Source organism: Eublepharis macularius, chromosome 17 (genome assembly GCF_028583425.1).
Source record: "Eublepharis macularius isolate TG4126 chromosome 17, MPM_Emac_v1.0, whole genome shotgun sequence".
Taxonomy (NCBI): domain Eukaryota; kingdom Metazoa; phylum Chordata; class Lepidosauria; order Squamata; family Eublepharidae; genus Eublepharis; species Eublepharis macularius.
In genome coordinates, this window is record NC_072806.1 from 6,158,518 (window position 1) to 6,177,752 (window position 19,235).

The 19,235-nt window shown below is 46.5% G+C and overlaps 1 protein-coding gene across 1 annotated transcript in view; it reads left to right on the plus strand.

The window, feature by feature from the left end:
- The window catches only part of SLC25A33 (solute carrier family 25 member 33), a 31,506-nt gene extending 12,671 nt beyond the window's left edge, over positions 1-18,835 (plus strand). The window contains exons 2-7 of the mRNA XM_055001020.1: positions 6,185-6,364; positions 9,298-9,375; positions 11,247-11,347; positions 15,675-15,741; positions 16,844-17,127; positions 18,336-18,835. Coding sequence (XP_054856995.1) covers positions 6,185-6,364; positions 9,298-9,375; positions 11,247-11,347; positions 15,675-15,741; positions 16,844-17,127; positions 18,336-18,538 — 913 coding nt within the window. The 3' untranslated portion in view covers positions 18,539-18,835. The remainder of the gene's footprint in view (positions 1-6,184; positions 6,365-9,297; positions 9,376-11,246; positions 11,348-15,674; positions 15,742-16,843; positions 17,128-18,335) is intronic.
- Positions 18,836-19,235: the final 400 nt, after the last annotated feature.

Below are 19,235 nucleotides of genomic sequence, written 5' to 3' on the forward strand. Positions count from 1 at the left end.
CTGCCAGGCATCCTTCTAATGGGAGAGGCCACGGACTGAAGCTGAGATTCTGAACACGGAAATCGTGTGCTCGACTGCAGAACTGTGGCCTCATTCTGTAACACTGCTATCAAAACAGAACGCTTGAGGAGGGGGTGTGGAGCAGCTGTGAAAGTGAAGGGCGGCTTGGTAGGGAAGACAAAACAGCTGATGACCAGAGGAAGCTTGCCAAGTACTGGGAGTAAAATGCATAACCGTTTACGTTGAGGGGTGTGTGCATGCCATCAAAACATTTCACGCTTGTTTGGGCTGCCAGCGCACGCCCGTTTGCACCTGATAACCTTGCGCTGTATATTTTGTAGCGCACAAAATGCCTCCTTTACCTATTGAGTTGGTTCACACATGGGTGCTCTTTGGCTGGGATCCTAAGCGAGCTCCCTTTGTGTCTGCGAGAGACACGTCTGAAATTTCACAAGCTTGAGTTGTTAATGTTTTAAGTTCATTAAAAGAGAATTGGACGCGTAAGGCTGTTGACGGCTGGTAGCTGTACTAGCTAAATGGAACCTCCATGTATAGAGGCAGCATACCTCCATGCCAGTTCTTGGGGGAGAACAAGAGAGGGCTCCTTGCCCAGCTTCTGGGCTTCCTGGGAACTTCTGACTGGATGTGCCTTCCTCTTACACTTCCATCGCCATGCACAGATCTCTAGAATTCAAGGCCCACGTGACATCTCAGAAGATGGTGCGCTGCAGCTGTCCCTTGGCAGTAGTTCTCATTGTGTCTGTTTCTCTGGATATGAAATACTTTGATTAACTGTAAGTATGAACTGGCAGACGGTAACACAGGGGCAGCCAATATTGGGCTGATTATTGATAGTTTGTGATATAAATTGTAGGACATTGGTGGCCTGATGAAGAACTGGGTTTGAAACGAGCCGAAAGGAATAGACCGGTATAGCTCGCCGCCACCTTGGAGCTCATGAATCTTGGACGCCACCGATTAACTTCAACTGGCACCGTTTGCAACCTGTGATAAAGAGGTTCCGTTAACATATGGGACTTGACTCTCCCAGTCTATTGGAACAAGTTTGCAGCCACATTGATTTGAATGGAATCGAAACTGTTGAGTTTATATTGACTGTATAATTTACTTGTGCTGCAATAATAATAATAGCTGTGTTGGCACACTTCCTTGTTTTTGGTGTGTACTTAACTATTGTGGAAGTGTAATCTTCTCCCCTTGCTTTGGTTCTGTTTCTCTGCCCCAAGGCCAAGCAGCCTATTTGTATATAATATTACCTGAGCTTATATGTGGGGCAGAGCCCAAGCATTAGCGAGCCAGCCACCCTCTTGCTCGTTCATGCCGCTTCCTTGTCGCATGATGTCAGCTGCCCGCTTTGACGGCACGCTTGGCTTCCGAGAAGCCCCGCAAAAGCAATCTCCAGTAGGGCTTAGCCGGGACAAGTGTCTCTGTTTGTAGAAGTAGGCCAGCGATGGTGCTGGTGGGTGGAGCCGCTTCATAAACAGATAATTTGGAGGAAGCTCTTTTATATATTTAGACACTTGTACCCTGTTTTTCTCCGATGGGGACTCAAAGTTGCATACGACGGCACAAAAACACAGTGTAACAGTAAATGCTGTAAAAGTTCTTCCGGTACCTTCAGTTGCTGTGGACACATGGACCGCACGGGATTTGCGTACCACAAATGGGGTGGGGGGGAACAGAGACACACAAACACTACAAAGTGCTGTCCGCTGGCTTTGGTTGTGTTTGCAGAGCTTAAAAGCTAATGTTGCGTGTTCTGGTTTTGTACACAAGATTGAGCACAGCACATGGACTCCGAAGTCCTAATGGGGTCCACCGTTCTCTGGGCTCCACTCATCTTCTCAGGATGAAAGTGGCCATGTTTTGACTCTCCCACGATTGAATCTGTAAGCCGTTGGGGGTGATTTGCTGCTCCCCAGCCATAGTAAAGTCAGAAAGATTAAAATGGCTTGGGAGGCAGTGTCTTGGAATAATCTCTTGTTTCTAATGACTTCCTTACAACTGTTTTTCTGATTTAAAAACATAAGTTGGTATTGCTTTTCCCACTGGATCCTCTCCTCATCAAAATAACCTGGCACAGGCCTGTGGCTGGATTGGCCAGTGGACCAGTGTAGGCTAGAAAAGCAGGCGCGAGAAGTTTGGCATATAAAGAGCTGCTCATTGGTCGCTTGTGATGAACAGCTATCTCCTCCAGGCAACCAGGCAGGATAACTTAACAGAAGTCATTTTGTGATGGCAGATGGGGTATTCGTGTGTGTGTTTTTTGCTTCAAATATATTCATGTGCATAAGAGCCCCGTGGTGCAGAGTGGTAAGCGGCAGTACTGCAGCCCAAGCTCTGCTCATGACCTGAGTTCGATCCTGGCGGAAGCCGGGTTCAGGTAGCCGGCTAAAGGTTGACTCAGCCTTCCATCCTTCTGAGGTCGGTAAAATGAGTACCCAGTTTCCTGGGGGTAAAGTGTAGTTGACTGGGGAAGGCAATGGCAAACCACCCCATAACAAAAGTCTGCTAAGAAAACATCGTGATGCAACGTCCCCCTATGGGTCAGTAATGACTCAGTGCTTGCACAGGGGACTACCTTTACCTTTTATATTTGTGTGCACTACTGAATACTTTTATGGCATGTATAACCAGGTGGGCATGTAGATTTTTTTCCTCGGACAGTTACTTAGAAGGTTAATTAGAATTTTTCCTGCCTACTTCTTCTTGCGACAATGGCCGGGAATATTCCTGAGGAACCCCCCCCCCCTCCCCTGGCCAACTGTGGCTCTGATGCTTCCCTCAATCTCCTGGACCTCGATGGTACCACTTCGCCCCCCATGGTGGTAATTGATATTAAAGTTCAGAAGTGTTGCTCAACACTTGCTTAAGGCTTAGAGTTCCAGAGCGGAAGCTACAGTTTCTTCTTTGTGAATGTCAAGGGCACACGGAAGCCGCCATGGGTCAAAAATGTGATAAAGGCTTATTGTGCATTTATCAAAGATAAATTATTAACATTGGGATTTTTTTCCAACCCTCCCACCTCCAGCATTGACTGTCATGGAAGTTCTGTGTGTTGCAAAGGATTCTGGCATGGCTTCTAGGAGAGTTTGTATTTAAAATATTTTTTTTGTTGTTACCCGAAAGTGTTGCTGGGGTACAGTTACAACCTTCTGACAACTTAACAGCAGTCTGGGCCCACTTGGGGAGACTTTAAGCAAGTTTATGCAACAGCTGGAGTTGGTGCAGCATTTCCCAGAAATGGTAGGAGTCAAAGGACATTTAAATCATACGCTTTGATTTACAATAAAAGGGACAGCATCAATGGAAAGGGGAGAGATAAGCAAATTCAAAATAGAGCAGTTGGTGAAGCAGAATATAATTTACACCCAGAGGAAGTCAGTGCACAGTCAGTCCTTCGTAAAGATAATCTAGATGGTGGATAGCTGCTGTCTAGAGGTGAATAGAAGACAGAATATCAAATATATAGCTTCTCCAAGAAGGGTCTTTAGAGAGGGACAGAGTCCATGCCTGTCTCCAAAGGGTGACTGAATCCAGATTGTTGGATAAAAGAGACCCTTTTGTATTGTTATTCCTTTGCACCATCGGGGTTTTGAATTTAGGGCTGAAAAAATCTGCTTTTGGTAGAGCTCCCAGGGGCTCCTGAGGGGGTGTCCGGGGGCGGCAGGATTCAGTTAAAAAAGAACCACGTGGTTGAAATTAACCAGTGTCCAGCGATTCTCGGTGGTAGATCAAGATGGATAGCTGTGTTAGTCTGTCTATAGCAGTAGAAAAGAGTCCAGTAGCACCTATAAAGCAAAATTTGTGGCAGGGTTATGAGCTTTCGTGAGTCACAGTTCATTTCTGCAGGTACAGCTAGAATGTGAGTCCATCTGTCCTTATACAGTGGAGAGCGGAGTGATTACAGATGCCAAATGACAATAGCCGGTGAATGACAATATCAGGCGTGACTGGATTAGGTGGGATACGCATCGACTAGATTCTTGCTCTTTTCTGTTCTAGGTGGTTCAGGATACCTACGGTCATTTGGGGTGAATTGATTCTCGTCGCTCTCCTCTGCACCCTCTCGATTTTGGCCACATCCTTTTTGAAGTGAGGCCTCCAGAACTGCACACAATACTCTATACTGCCTTGGTCAGGCCACACCTGGAGTACTGTGTGCAGTTCTGGAGGCCTCACTTCAAAAAGGACGTGGCCAAAATCGAGAGGGTGCAGAGGAGAGCGACGAGAATGATTAGGGGTCTGGAGACTGAGCCCTACGAGGAAAGGCTGAGGGCCTTGGGAATGTTTAGTTTGGAGAAGAGGAGGTTGAGGGGGGACAGGATTGCTCTCTTTAAATATTTGAAAGGCTGTCATTTGGAGGAGGGCAAGGAGCTGTTCCAGTTGGCAGCAGAGGGTAGGACCCGAAGCAATGGGCTTAAATTACATGCACAAATGTACTGGCTGGATATTAGGAAAAACTTTTTTACAGTCAGAGTAGTTCAAAGGTGGAGTCAGCTGCCTAGGGAGGTGGTGAGCTCCCCCTCACTGGCAGTTTTCAAGAAGAGGCTGAATGAATACTTGTCAGAGAGGCTTTAGGCTGATCCTGCATTGGGCAGGGGGTTGGACTAGATGGTCTGTATGGCCCCTTCCAACTCTGTGATTCTATGATTAGTTTAAATCTCTGGGGTGAGAGTGCCGCTTTCACAGGGTTCAGCTGGGAGGGGTTAAGGTAATTACCAGGTGTCCAAAACACACCCTTGTCAATAGGTGTTTTGAGGCTCTCCAGGGCTCAGTTGGCATTTTGTTTCTCCTGTATGTATGGCGCAAACTTCCTGCGTTACTCTCCCCTGTTTGTGGGGGTGCCTTCCCGGTACCGCTGTGCTGTCTGAGTCCCAAAGGTTGTAAACGATTAGTGAAAGCTTTCATAAAATACCTCAATAGGTTGTTAAAAATAACTGGATGTAGATTAAAAAATATCACAACATGTCCCTTAAAACCCACTTCAAATGAAAACCAAACACTTTTGTTGAAAATCTAGTTTCAGGTAGATAGCTGTATATCTGAAGAAGGGAGCTTTGGCTCCCAAAAGCTTATACCCTGAAAAATCTTATTGGGCTTTAAGGTGGTACCAAGAGCCCCGTGGCGCAGAGTGGTAAGCTGCAGTACTGCAGCCCAAGCTCTGTTCACGACCTGAGTTCGATCCTGGCGGAAGCCGGGTTCAAATAGCCGGCTCAAGGTTGACTCAGCCTTCCATCTTTCCAAGGTCGGTAAAATGAGTACCCAGTTTCCTGGGGGTAAAGTGTAGATGACTGGGGAAGGCAATGGCAAACCACCCCGTAAAAAGTCTACCAAGAAAATATCATGATGTGACGTGTCCCCCCCGCCCCCCCATGGGTCAGTAATGACTCGGTGCTTGCACAGGGGACTACCTTTACCTACCTTTAAGGTGGTACTGAACACAAATATTGCTGAAAATCTAGAGTAGTCAATGAGCACAGCCAATAAGAGAGTTATAGTAGGTAAGTACTGTAGCCCGGAGGGACATGCAAGGTAAAAATAAAATTCACAAAGGCAGGGTGTGAAAAATATGCTTCTACTTGGTGCCGAGCGAATGTCTGTGCAGAGGGTATTTGAAAATCAAGGTGCCATAACAAAGAAGATGCCACTTCTTGTCGCCACTCACCTATCTTAGTAAGAAAAATTCAGTATTTAAAACCTTCTGGATTGGAATCAAAATGCCCTCACTTCAGCATACCCCCACATGTGGAAATGGGGTCATTGAAGAGCTGAAAGACTTTTTTTGTGGGCAACATTATGTGTATAGTCATCAAAATTTTGGGCAATAGCGGAATGTTTATACATTCTGTTCTCTTAGAGATTTACGATGGTTTTAAGCTTGTTACACTGTCTACTTCCTCATGCCAATAGTATTCGTTACTGGGTGAAAGGAAAGCTTCTTTCCGCACATGCTCACGAGTGTTCCTAGTTATTATGTCACAGAGTCCAAGCTTCATAGTTTGGGGGGGGGGGTGTTAAATAAGTGGCACATCCAACCTGGTTTTCTGAACCAAATTTTAATTTCGTTGTAAAATAAAACTGGATTAATTATATCTGTGATGGTTCTGGTCAGTGTTCCTTTTTTTTTCTTCACTTGTGTGCCCTTTTATGTCCTTTACAGGTGTGGAGGGACCGTTGGTGCGATTTTCACATGCCCCTTGGAAGTAATCAAGACAAGACTCCAGTCTTCCAAGTTGGCGCTCCGGGCTGTCTACTACCCTCAGGTCCAGCTGGGGACCATCAGTGGTGCCGGAGTGGTCAGGCAGACATCGGTATCGCCTGGACTTGTTCAGGTTCTCAAGTGAGTAGAGGCAGGGTTACCTGCAGCTAACAGGCCCAATTTATGGATTGTAAGTCATTCTTTGCAAGGATCTAGGCCATAATTTGAGGCGAGAAGGTATATAATGCCAGGTTTCTAAATCAATTTTTGTATCATACAGAAATCTGGATTCAGGCCGCTTCTGAGAGAATGGGTTACATCCAGTATGATTCCCCCCCCCCCGATGCTTATTGACTACTCCCAGATGTGTTTTGGGAATAGCTCTGAGAGCTGAATTGGGCGAAATATTGATGAAAGCTAAGGCATGGATAAAAGCACTTCTTTTTAAAGTAAAGGTTTTAAAATCTGAGGGTGGGCCCGCTCTACTTGGACTCATCCAGGCAGATAAATATAATAGTCAATGGGATCAGCTATCGGGAAAGAAAATGAAATGCTTAGGAATAACAAACAATATGGTCAAGAAGACTACGGAGACCAAAGATATAATTAGGCAAATAAAAATGCGTGTCGGGAAGTGGGATATTACTAGCATGTCTGTTAGGGCACAGAGGAAAATGCGTGTCAGGAAGTGCCCGTGTTAAACTGGCATGGAGGGCCCGTTTGACTCTTTACTAAGGTATTGCCCTCTCGGTGCAACTGCCAAAGTATTTTTATCATCTGATAGTACAAAAGCTCAGAAGACCTTTTACACTGGCAAGAATGAATGCCCTTCCCTTGGCAGTTTTGGAGGGTAGATACAAGAAAGTATCGTGTACTAACAGAGCATGTAGATGCAAATATGATAAAATTGAAACCATCGAACATATGATTATAGAGAGCCCCGTATTTAATGAGTTGAGGGCTAGCTTAATCACCCCTCTACTTAAAAATATGGAACTACTTAATATGAGAGCCCAGGTGATGTGTTTGCTCTTGGATACAAATGATTCCGTTACTCTTTCTGTGGCAAAATATATAAGGGCAATAACTAAACATCAGAGACATGATATCAAGTAAGGTTCTTCCCATTTTAATTTCTGCTTAAGGCAATAGCCATATGAGCAGTACTAGATAGACAGAGAGAGATGGATTGTAAGTCATTCTTCGCAAGGCTCTAGGCCGTAATTCGAGGGAACAAATGGAAGTTCTTCACATAGCTTCCAGGTTTGTTGTGTTGACTCAACATACGGCTTTTTTGCAGAGCTTTTTGAGTGTTTGAATTAGATTACACATATTGTCTAAATAATCTTTATGGGATGGTTGCAAGATTAGGTCAATGATATCTGCAATACGGGGGTATTGCAATTTAAGAGAGTGTCTCACACGAGTGATAGAGGTGAGAGTTGAACCAGGGACTTCCCGATTCAGCCTTAGCTACACTAAGGAGGCAGTTATGCATACACATTCCTGGGAGTAAGCCCCACTGAACTCAGTGGAGTGGGGCCATGGCCTGGGAGCACAGCATGTTCCCAGGCCAAGACTAAACTGAAGGTTTAGTCTTGCTGAGGGCATCTCAGGTGACAGCTGTTGGTGAGCCTGTTTAATAGACAGGACCAAGCAAGATGGACTGTTAGTGGACCGACTTGGTGTAAGGCGGTTTCATACATTCTGTGGGCCTTTCTCCAGAGCTCACATGCAAATAGTCAGGCTGCGTTTCACAGGGTGATTTGTTTTTCATTGCAAGGCAAAAGAATAAGATATCCATGATACTGTTTTGTCCGTCCTCCTAAGTTCTGTGGCCTGTTCCTGGATAGAGTTTAGGAGGAGCAGAACTGAGTGAAAATATTGAGCGCTGACTCCGTTTGCAGAACTCCGCCGCTTCTTTGCTTTTTATTCTTTTAAAATTAGCTGTGCCTCTCTCTCTTTTTTTGCAGATGCTAAGGAAGGTTCTAAGCCAGCCCCCCCCCCCAAATCTTAATTAATGAAGCCAATTACTCTGGCAACGCAAGCTTTTAGAATCTGTACAAATTAGGTAATGGTATATTTGGCTACGTGGGAAGGTTGCGAATAACTCAGATGTGTTGCCAGCTACCTGACTTGGCCCTTTTGAAACTTGGCCTTTTTGAAACAGCCCCTTGGCAAATGTAGTTGCTGACTATGGTGGTACAGGATTGGCGGGGGAGATGTCATGGTTCACTCTTGGGCAAGGCTGTTGCAGAAGCGAGTCCTCAAATCAGTATTGTGGGATGCCCTTATGTCCCACCCTGCCCTGAGGGCTGGTAGGAGCATTCGTAGTTTGAAATTGGAGACATTGGCTCTTGAGTAGACCAGCTGAAGATATACAAAACAATGCCAAAGCAAAACAATTACTGGTGTTAAAGAACTCAAGGTTCCATGCTTCACTTATAGAAAATTTCTATTTTTCTTTTTCCTTTTTTTTTAAGTGCAAAAGTGCTCTAAATATGCATACAGTGATGACCAATAAATAATAATAAATAACAAGACAATGAATTTCATAGGTAAAGCACACAGATGTATGACTGAGTCCAACTGGTAGAATTTAGTAGTCCTTGGTCCTGAAAGGAATGGGTATATATTACACAACAAAGCAAGTTGCCAAAAACGTTGTCTTCCACCTCCACAATATAGCACAATGGTTGCAATGTAGGGGTTGCTTCCACCCCCATCCAAAGTGCAGCGTGAAATGCTGCTGCTGAGAGGTAACTTCAGCTACGGGTTTTAGCTAGCAAGTTTCCAATACCCATTTCGTGTAGTTTCAACTTCCTCAGGCTTCAATATTAAACAACAATCTCCTTCTCTCTCATGGCTCAGTCAAGTAATGCAGTTGGAACAATGCCATAAGATATACGAAAAGCAGACTGTGCGTCCTAGACTTCTTAACATCCTCACCTACCAGTCCCTTCACAATTTCTAGGAAAGTTCTAGTCAAGTCCACTTCCCAATTTTATGGCCATGGTATATCACTTCTGTGGCTCTTTTGCAAGTGTAACTCAGTTTCCTTTTTTTTCTGACAGGTCCATTTTGGAAAAAGAGGGACCCAGGTCACTTTTCCGGGGGCTGGGACCCAACTTGGTTGGGGTTGCGCCATCAAGGTACAGATCTTGAAATCGCTTTGCTTTTGATTTAAGCTACTGAATACTTAATTCATTTTGAAAGCTGCAGCCCCAGCGCTAAAAACACAGGAATCAATAGAGGGCACAGTAACGAAAGCAGATCCCTTAAAAAGTAAAACGGATGGATCGATGGATAAAACTGCTTGCTTAGCTCTTCAAACATCTTAAACATTTCAGTTGTTTCAAGTGGGTTTCTAACCTGCCACATACGTAGCACTGGTGAAAATCGAAGCTCCCAAAACGGGGAGCTGAAGTCTTGAGTTCCGGGTCTGTGCTTTGAATAGCTCCTTGCCCTGCAGCAAACAAAATCAGACTAAATTATTGCCGATAGATAAATAGACACAAACTGACACACGGTTGGTTGGTTCTCTGTTTTAGTGCCATGTGCCTCCAGCAATAGCAGGGCATGTCTACAAATTCCTTCTTTTCTCAGGAGTGACCACTTAAATTGCAAAGCATTCCTTGAGTTGCAAAGGCAGATTGTCCCACCCTGGGCCTACGTGCCATTTTTTTGAATCCTTCAGAAACTTGGGACAGTTAATACGGAGATCACAGCTGAAAGATACCTCCTCATTCCAGAGTCTCTCGGAGAAAAATAGCACATTGTTTGAAATTCAGCTGTTGTGCTGATAGCTCCTCCGTATCAGGACTTTGACTGGGGCCAGAACTGGGGAAGGGATTTGAGGGCACCATCCTGCGTAAAGATCTGCATCTCTCTGCAGGAATCAAATGCATGTCTTGAATAAGAGCAGGCAGGCATAGCAGATGAGAGCAACAGCCCATCTGGTCTCGATTTCAGCTTCACGTGGCTGTCCAAATGCCCCAGGAAACTTGCAAGCAGCAACAAGAGGGCTGAAGCCGGTCCCTGAGTAATTCCGCACACGTTGGATAATGCACTTCCAATCCTCTTTATAGATCATTTGGAACAGATTTTTTTGGGTGCAGAACAAAAAACCCACCTCAAACGATTGATAAAGTGCATTTAAAGTGCATTATCCAATGTGTGCGGAATCAGCCCCCGTTTCTGTCCTCCTCCCGCAAGGTGATCAGAGGGTTACTCCTTTCAAACGCAGAAGTTCCATTTAGTTGCCATGGCTAGCAACCAGGGTTGGATGTAACCCTTTTTTAAAGCCAACTAAAGTGGCTGTTATGGCTGTATCATGTGGCAATGAGTTCCCCGGGGTAATTAATCTTGGAGCAAAGAAATGCTTCCACCTTCTCCCCTTTGTTACGTTGTCCCATAAAATCACCCACTTTTGGAGAGCAGCATTTCAAGTGCTAGCAGAACAGACTGGTTATGGGGTTATGCGATGCTACTAGGTAAAACTATGCAATGCAGAAAGGTAGCAGAGCAGAAGGTGAAATTCTGGTTCAAAGAGGTTCAGCCCATTCTACTAGTACTGAGCATGGAGTAGTCAGCCCAAAACTTTGAACTTGTCTTATAATTCTCAGCCTTGTTCATGAGTTGGATGAAACATTAAGAATCCAATAATATATGGAAACGTGCAAATCTCTAGGTCGGGCCACTTCAGACTGCTTCTTCACAGCCATTTTCATTGCCTCTCCAGGGCCTCTTGGAACATAAAACCAAATTAAACCTTTCTTAAAACTAGCCCCCCTTCTCGAAACCTTCCTTCATGTTTCATCAATTCAGCAAGTAGAATAAACGTACCAAAATTATTTTCCAACTGTCTGCATTCGTGAGGTTCGTGGAGACTGAAAAGTGGGAAGCGAGGACCCTGGTTTTGGTTTTTAGGAAGGGCTCCTTGCTTGGTGAGGAGGACGCCTGCTTTGTCTGAATTTGCCCCAGTGCATGAGTCAAACTCAGAGGAGTCTTGTGTCTTGTGCAGGGCGGTCTACTTTGCATGTTACTCGAAAGCCAAGGAGCTGTTCAACAGCGTGTTTGTTCCAAACAGCAACATTGTCCACGTCTGCTCAGCCGGTTCCGCAGGTGGGTTACCCTAAATGAATGTGGAGTAGGCCTCGTTCCCCTTCCCTGGCAAGAGATCGTTCCTACTGGACCTGGGGTGAGGGAAATGGCTGGTGCAATCCTTCTCCTTCCCTTCTCTCTTTCTCTTTTTCTCTCTCTCTCTCTGCATGTGGGCAGCCCAAACACAATCAGACCTCTCTTAAACTCAAAGACTGTATAGGCCAGCAAATGACAGTCTAGGGACTCCATCCAGCTGGTGGGGAGGGACTTCCCATCTACTACCCAATGGGGTTTTGTGATCCCATTATGCATCTTTGCTCCCTTGCAAAAGGCTTGCTTAAAACAAAGACAATGAATATGTGGTGTACATCTTCCAGTGGCGTTCAGGTCTATACACATTTAGTTTCAACACCACAACAGCATCAGATCTACCTGAATTGCTCTTAGGGGCAAAGGGCTCTCTTCTTAACCCCGTCTTCCCCAGGCTGAGCATCAACTGAGATTTTGATAGTATTAAGTGCATTACAGTCTAGAGCAGCTAATGTTGCTATCCAGGCCCAGGAACTTAAGAGCCAAAACAGACGGGATGCCTGATGTGTGGAGGATACGTGTTGGTTTCCCGCAAGGTTCTACGGGAAGTGTACTGAGAAAGAACCTCGTCTAGTCTGCCCAGCTCCCCCTCGCTGTTGCCGGTGCGCTTCCCTTGCTCCCCTAAAACCACTCAGCAGCCAGAGGGAGCCGAGCATGCTGGAAGTGGCAAGAGGGACAAGGAGCCGATTGCTGCTGCCAGCTCCCACTGACCGTCACTGGCGCAACTGGCTGCCTCTCGCCGCCATCAGCGCACTTGGCTCCCTCGGGCTGCGGAGCGCTTTTAGAGGAGCAAGGGGAGCTGGCAGCGGTGAGAGGGAGTTGAGCGGACTAGGCGAGACTCCTAGAGAAAGAGCCTGTGCCAGAGAAAAGAGGGATTCTCTCCCTCTTCTCCCTGGCAGAGGTTCTTTCTCGCTACACTTCCCATGGAACCTTGCGGGAAAATGACACGCATCCTCCGTGCGTCAGGCGTCTTGTCTGTTTTGGCTCTTAGAAGGGAACGTTTGAAGGTTCATGTCGTTGGCCTGTATGTAGGATTAGTTCCGCTTTAATATTTCGTGACTACTTATATGGGGCTGAAACCACCTTGACTGAACAACATCAGAAGCTTTGGGAGAGTTTGTCCCTGTATGTGCCAGAGCTGCTAATTTCCAGATGTGGGCAAAGGACTTTTTTAAGCCCCTTCTTCCAAGTTTCACTACCCACAGAAGTTGTGGCAGAACCAGGGCTCATTTCGAGGGGGAACATGCAGGAACGCAGTTCCAGCAGTTCCCCAAAGAGGTCACGTCAGGTGGCCCCGCCCACCTGACTCGCAGCCATTTTGGGCCCATTTCAGCCTGGATTGGGGCTGAAACAGCCCGGATCGGGCCTCTGATGGGTGGTGGATCACTCTCCCACTCAGCAGCCGCCAGATCCTGACCATTTTGGGCCCCTTTTCGGCTATTTTCAGCCCCTTTTGCCATTTTGGGCCCAGTTTGGGCCCTGAATGGCCAGGATTGGGTCCAAAACAGCCAGGATAGGTGATGTCAGGGGGTGTGGCATATGCAAATCAGTTATGCTAATTACACACTTCCGGTGATGGCAAGGGGTGTGACATTTGCTAATGAGTTCCTACAGCTCTTTTTCTACGAAATGACCCTAACCCTTCCTGATATGCATCTGGAGCAACTCATTATAAGACTTGGGCAAAGGACTCTGTGTGTGTATCCCAAACAGCAGTGGGGGCTTTGGCTGGAGCTCTCCCACATTTTTTGAGTTCTGCTGGTGGTTCTTACAATAAAGAAAGTTTATTTTGTAGTGAGGATGTGGGTTATGTTTTGTTTCCTGTCTTGGGTCTCAGTTGTCGATCTTGGCTTGTCGTTTGTTTGCTTGCATCTTGGTTCATGTGCAAGAGTGCGTAAGGGAGATATTTGGTTGGAGCCTCTGTCCTTCAGACTTGGGAGGAAAGGGTTAAAGAGGCTTTTGCCCGTGTGTCACAGTGTGGCTGATCTATTGAGTGGGGGCCTTCGCTTCTGGTTTCTCCAGTATTGTGGGCTTTAAAATTGGCCCCGTCAAGGATGAGTGGCCTTGGGATTGCATGGGACTCGTCCATTCAGGCCTAAAAGGAAGGGAGGTGAGCTTGGAACTGACTACAAATAGGGTGACAATCAGCTAGAAGGGGTGGGGCGTTAGTAACGCAGATTTACTGTTTTCTTGGGGGAAACGAGGTCAGTCCAGTTTTAACTGAGCCTTGTTTTGCATTCTAAGAAGCCGGCAGAGTTCACAAAACTGTTTCAAAAGTTTTCTAGGAAAACGTGCCTTCAGTTATGCAGAGCGGAGGCAGGGGGACTTTGATAATAAAATCCGTGAGAGCTCTTTGCTTCCAGTTCTCTTGGCAAGGAGATGCCCTCGGAGCCACTTGGACAAGTTTTGTACAGAATCCAGAGGGACGGTCCCAGGCGTTGGAGGAGCTGCATTTCCAAGCTCTCCAGTTACACAACCTTCAATCTAGCTCAAGCCAGCTTGTGATAAACAAGTGAGGCATGGGCCAGTTATATAACCAGCCGTGCAGAGAGCCTCTGGGAGACACAGAAGCTGGGCAAAGCCACCTGGGGGAGTTTGCACGAAGCCAGTTTGGGGAAATGCATGGCTAGCATGCACAGGCAGTTGTTAAAATCTGGAGATGGAGATTTTAAAGGAGTTTGCGGAGAGAAGAGCGGAACTTCGGAGGCAAAGTTCTGCCCGGTGTGTGTGATGCGGGAGGAGTATTTGTGACTTTGAAGGATGGCTGTAGGTTTTAGTCTTCTGCAGGCTGGAAGAGACAAGGCAGAAGGGCCCCGATAATTAGAGCCTTCCTCTTTCCTCTCCCTCCCCCTTTTGGAAGAAAAACTTTTTGCGTGGGGGCGCTCCTGTAAGGAGATGTGGGGGAGCCGCCTTCGCACCTGTATCTTACGAACGGGACTAGCATTTGTCCACTTTGGGGTGTTGGAGCATGCACTCTGCGCACCTGGAAGGTCCCAGGTTTAACCCTAAGTTGCAGGGAAGAATGACCACCACGGGCCCCTGTGATCTGACAGCAGACATTTGTGGGGTGAGAATAGTGTATGATCAGGGGGCCGATTCCCACTTATTCATAAAAGGTCACTGGGTAATTTGGGGCGGGGGGGGCAGTCACCCTCTCAATCTGACTACATATGGTGGTTGTGAGGATGACACGGAGGAGGGGGGAGCCACGTGCATCACTCGAGCTCCTTGGAGAAAGGACAGGGTAAAAATCTTAACAGATCACTTGCCTGTGCCACAGGTGACATGTTGCGCATGTTTCACATCTTAAATCCCAGTGGCTCACTCTGGGGTACAGGATGCAGCCCCGTGGCTGAAGGTCTGGATATGGGCAATACCATAGCAGCAGACCTCCCACAGACACCACACAGGGTTCCAGTTAGGAAGAGCGCAAGTGATGCTTTCAAGCGCATGAGAGCGGTGTGCCCTTTTTCAGAATGCCAGTTTCCTCTTGCGTGCTTTGCTTCTGGTCTTGGACAAAGGTGTGGGGACCAAAAAGGGCCAAAGGGTAGTCGCAAGATGGGCAAGTATTTGAACAGATATGGCTGCCCACCACGGAATGCGTGAAATGAAGTTTTTCGAAAGAGGTGAACGTTACCAAACCCCTTTCCAGAACTACAGCTCCCAGGGTTCTTTGTGGGAAGGGCACGTAGTTTCAATCTCCAGGCACAAGTGTGGTTTCAGATACATGATGGGCCGTGGTTCTGTGGCCAAGCACCAGCCCCCGGGGGCATCTCCAGTTAAAGGATTGCATACTATAGGGCTGGAAGGCCTTTCTCTGCCTGGGGGGAAAGCAGAGCTGGACAGAGCAGCTCTGTGTAAGGCAGTTTCTTATGTTCCCGTGACCTGTACTGTACCTTCTGTTCTCTTTTCCCTTTCACCCTGGTGCCTCTTGGTCACTTCTGCAGCAGTTGGTTGACTCTACACCACCATCTAGAGTCTGTAAAGGAGGCTGCCGGCGTGTTCTCCGAGGGATTTTTTCCTCTGCATCCTTTCAAAATATGCTTATTCCAAGAGGGCCTGAACAGACTCTGGACAGAGAGCGGTGTGGGCTTGATAACAACTGAGTGATTTTATCAATGGAATCGTGCTTGCAAAATCTGTATGCATGGATTGACCCTTCTGCTTCCTGTCGGGCTTGCTGCGTGCATGAATTAGTGCTATTTTTAGACATCCTGGATCTCGACTAACGTGACCCGTTTCCCACTTCTCTTTCCAGCCTTCATCACGAATTCACTGATGAATCCTATCTGGATGGTGAAGACCAGAATGCAGCTCGAGAGAAGGTGAGCACGGTCGTGAATTCTGCTGTGCACCCCAGCACTTAGTCTCCGTTGCCTCTGGCTCTTCCTCTTTTGAAAACGAAGGATTCATTAGCTGAATTGTCTTCACAAAAGACACAGGGGTGGGGGAGGTTGGCCCCTCGATTCACGCTTGTTTGAACATAGGAAGACCATCTTCCAGCCACCCATCTATGACGCATAAGTAGTTAATGGCTTGGATCAGTGGGAGAGCACCGCGATGCTCATATTTGGGAGGTACCCATGTTGGTTTGCAGTAGAGCAGCAGTATTTGGGTCCCATGGCACCTTAGAGACCAACAAGGTTTTCAGGGTACAAGCTTTTGAGAGGCGGAGTTCCCATCTTCAGACACGAGCGCTTCAAGCTGACAAGCTGGAATGCTCTCTTGTACGAAGAACTCCCTTGTATGGAAACTTAGCAAGTAGGGGAGACGGGCTGAGGGAGGGTGTGCTAGTCTTCTATGTAAAGGGAGCGTAAGAGGTGATAGGCAGGGGTCATTTCGTAGAAAAAGAGCTGGAGGAACTCATTAGCATATGCCACGCCTCTTGCCATCACTGGAAGTGTGCCATTAGTATTACTGATTTGCATATGCCACACCCCCTGACATCACCTATTCTGGCTGTTTTGGGCCCAATCCTGGCCATTCAGGGCCAAAATTGGGCCCAAAATGGCAAAAAGGGGCTGAAAATGGGCCAAAAATGGTCAGGATCAGGCCACTGATGAGGGGAAGATTGATCCACCACCCGTCAGAGGCCCAATCCAGGCCGAAACGGGCCCAAAATGGCCACGAGTCAGGTGGGCAGGGCCACCTGCCATGTGACCTCTTTGGGGAACTGCCAGAACTGCATTCCTGTGCGTTCCCCCTCGAAATGAGCCCTGGTGGTTGGACATGTTTGATCTTCCTTATCTGTTTATGCATAAAATAACACATACGTTATTTTGTATATCAGTTGTGATGGGAAATAGAGGGAAATCAGCACTGTTTTGGATTTGGTTATTTTAGTCCCATCTGCAAGTGAGAGTGTAGTAGAGGGCCTGATTCTGCCTCTCACCGTTCGGATTTACCTCCCTTCCCTTGACATTTTAGAGTCCGAGATTCAAAGCAAAGGAATACGTTGCAGTGCGCGAGGTACATTTATCGGACAGAAGGGATCCGGGGCTTCTACCGGGGGCTCACTGCCTCCTACGCCGGCATCTCGGAGACCATCATCTGCTTCGCTATTTACGAGAGCCTGAAGAAGCACGTGAATGACATCCGGCTGTCCCCGTCTCCTGCTGGCGGGTCAGAACGAAACTCCACCAACTTTTTTGGACTGATGGTTGCTGCTGCTGTTTCCAAGGGTTGCGCATCCTGCATTGCTTACCCACATGGTATGTATGCTGGGAAGGGGCAGCCGCTTTCCCTGCTTACCCCGTCGTTTAGGAGTAGATATTGCTGGGATGTTACAAGGGATGCTACTTAGGAGAGTTCTGTCGGCAAACCAACATAGTAGTGTGGAGTTCACTTTCACGTTTGCTTACGTTATTTTATTTGGTAAAGTCAAGTGTTGAGTTCCTTATGCTGATGCGCTTGAAAGTGCATGGAATCTCAGAAAACAGAGACAAAATTGAATAATATTAGCTAGTTACGGAGTGTTGGGCTTTCAGTTTTAACTTGGCCAGAAGTATACAGTCTTTGCAGGGTACAAAATTCAGTTTTTCTTGGGGCAGAATTTCAGTTCTTTCTCCTCAAAGTGCACCAAACAGTCACGCCCTTGGGGCTAATAAGGGAACTTGAAATATTTTATTGAAATAGTTTCTATAGTGTCTTCCACCTTCAGTGCCTCCAGGCAGGCCGTTTATGAAAAATAAATAAAATGTGTAACGGATTAAAAACACACCGATTTGAAAATCAAAGAAAGGCATATGGCAAGCAAAAACTGTAATATTAACAGCAGCTGTTAAAAGCAGGATTTAAAGGCAGCAAAAGAGCCTGTTTAATGTGAAGTCGAATCCTAGAACTGCAGAATGCCTGGGAGAATAGAAATATCTTCACTCAAAAATATGTGCCAGGCAATTTGCTGTTGGAAAGGGAGTCCTTTAAGTACTTGGGATCCAGGCTGTTTTGGGTTTCAAAGGCTCATGCACCAGCGTTTTTTGTGCTTGACAATCAGTCAGCAGCTAGCGAAGCTCCTTTAAAATAGTCTAGCTGTGATAATGATTTGGCCTTGCAAAGTCTAGTGAGGTTTTAAAAAATGTCTATAAAGGCAGTGTTCAAAAAATATATTGCTGCTGATACCATCATTTCCCAGGACACTTGTTAAATACTTGCAATCAGTTGTGTCCATCATTTCGGGAGATGTTGATTCTTCTTTCCTCCAGTACACTGTCCCCCAACTGCCAAGTCTGAGCTTGCAGAAGTTGCAGTGTTTGTTGACATTCTAATGCTTTCACCCCAAGCAGTTAAGGCTGTGCATAAACATTTCATGACATCAGAGCAGCTCAGCCAATGGTGATTTGGATGCTGGAACAACCAGTCTTTGGCATATATATGATCGTCTGTCTTTTCCTCTTTTCCCTCTCCCCCCGCCCCACCACAGAGGTTATACGAACGAGGCTTCGTGAAGAAGGTACCAAATACAAGGCATTTGTTCAGACGGCACGGCTGGTTGCTCGCGAGGAGGGATACCAAGCCTTCTACAGAGGACTTTTTGCTCAGCTAATGAGACAGATACCAAACACGGCCATTGTCTTGTCGACCTACGAGTTAATAGTGTACCTCTTAAAAGACCACTTTAAATAGCAGACCAGCATGCAACAAATTGCTAAATGGACAGACTCTAAAGGCCAGTTTTCTTCCTGAAGCAAATACCCTTTCCAGTGGTGGTGCGGGACTGGAAAACATTTCAGAACCTGCTGAATGTGTTGCTTTTTTTTTTTTAAAAAAAGCAGTTTTATTTTTCCCCTTTTCTTTTTTTGAGTTCCCGCTTTCTGAAAGGTCTCAACTTTAATGTTTGTAGTTAATTATAACTTTTTTTTAACTTAAAAGAGGAGGTTCAGAACTTAACAATGACTAAATTAAATCACACTATTTAATTTATGTAACAGATTGGGTCAACCGTGTGTGGTTTCTGTTCCTTCCCCTACCCCAGCGCTCCTCTGGGAGATAAGCAAAGGCCAGTGAGCAAGCTGGGCTTCAAGGGAAGAAGGTGCAATTTTGCAGACTCCAGAATGGAGGAGGTTGTGTTTTGGCATGGTTCTACCTGTTGTGTGATGGCACAGAACCCGGTGTTCTGGAAACCTCACCTCTTCCCTTCAAAATCAAGTTTCTAGTCCCGATGATTCCAAAGGCGGGATTTCAAGTGCATGGGGCAGCACATGGATGCAGCGATAGTCCCCAGCTAAAAAAAAAGCTTGTCTAATCCCTTCTAAAGCTGTATAAAGGGTAATGTCTACTGATAGCCAATTAGAAACCCCGTGTGGGGTGGTGGAGAGTGCCC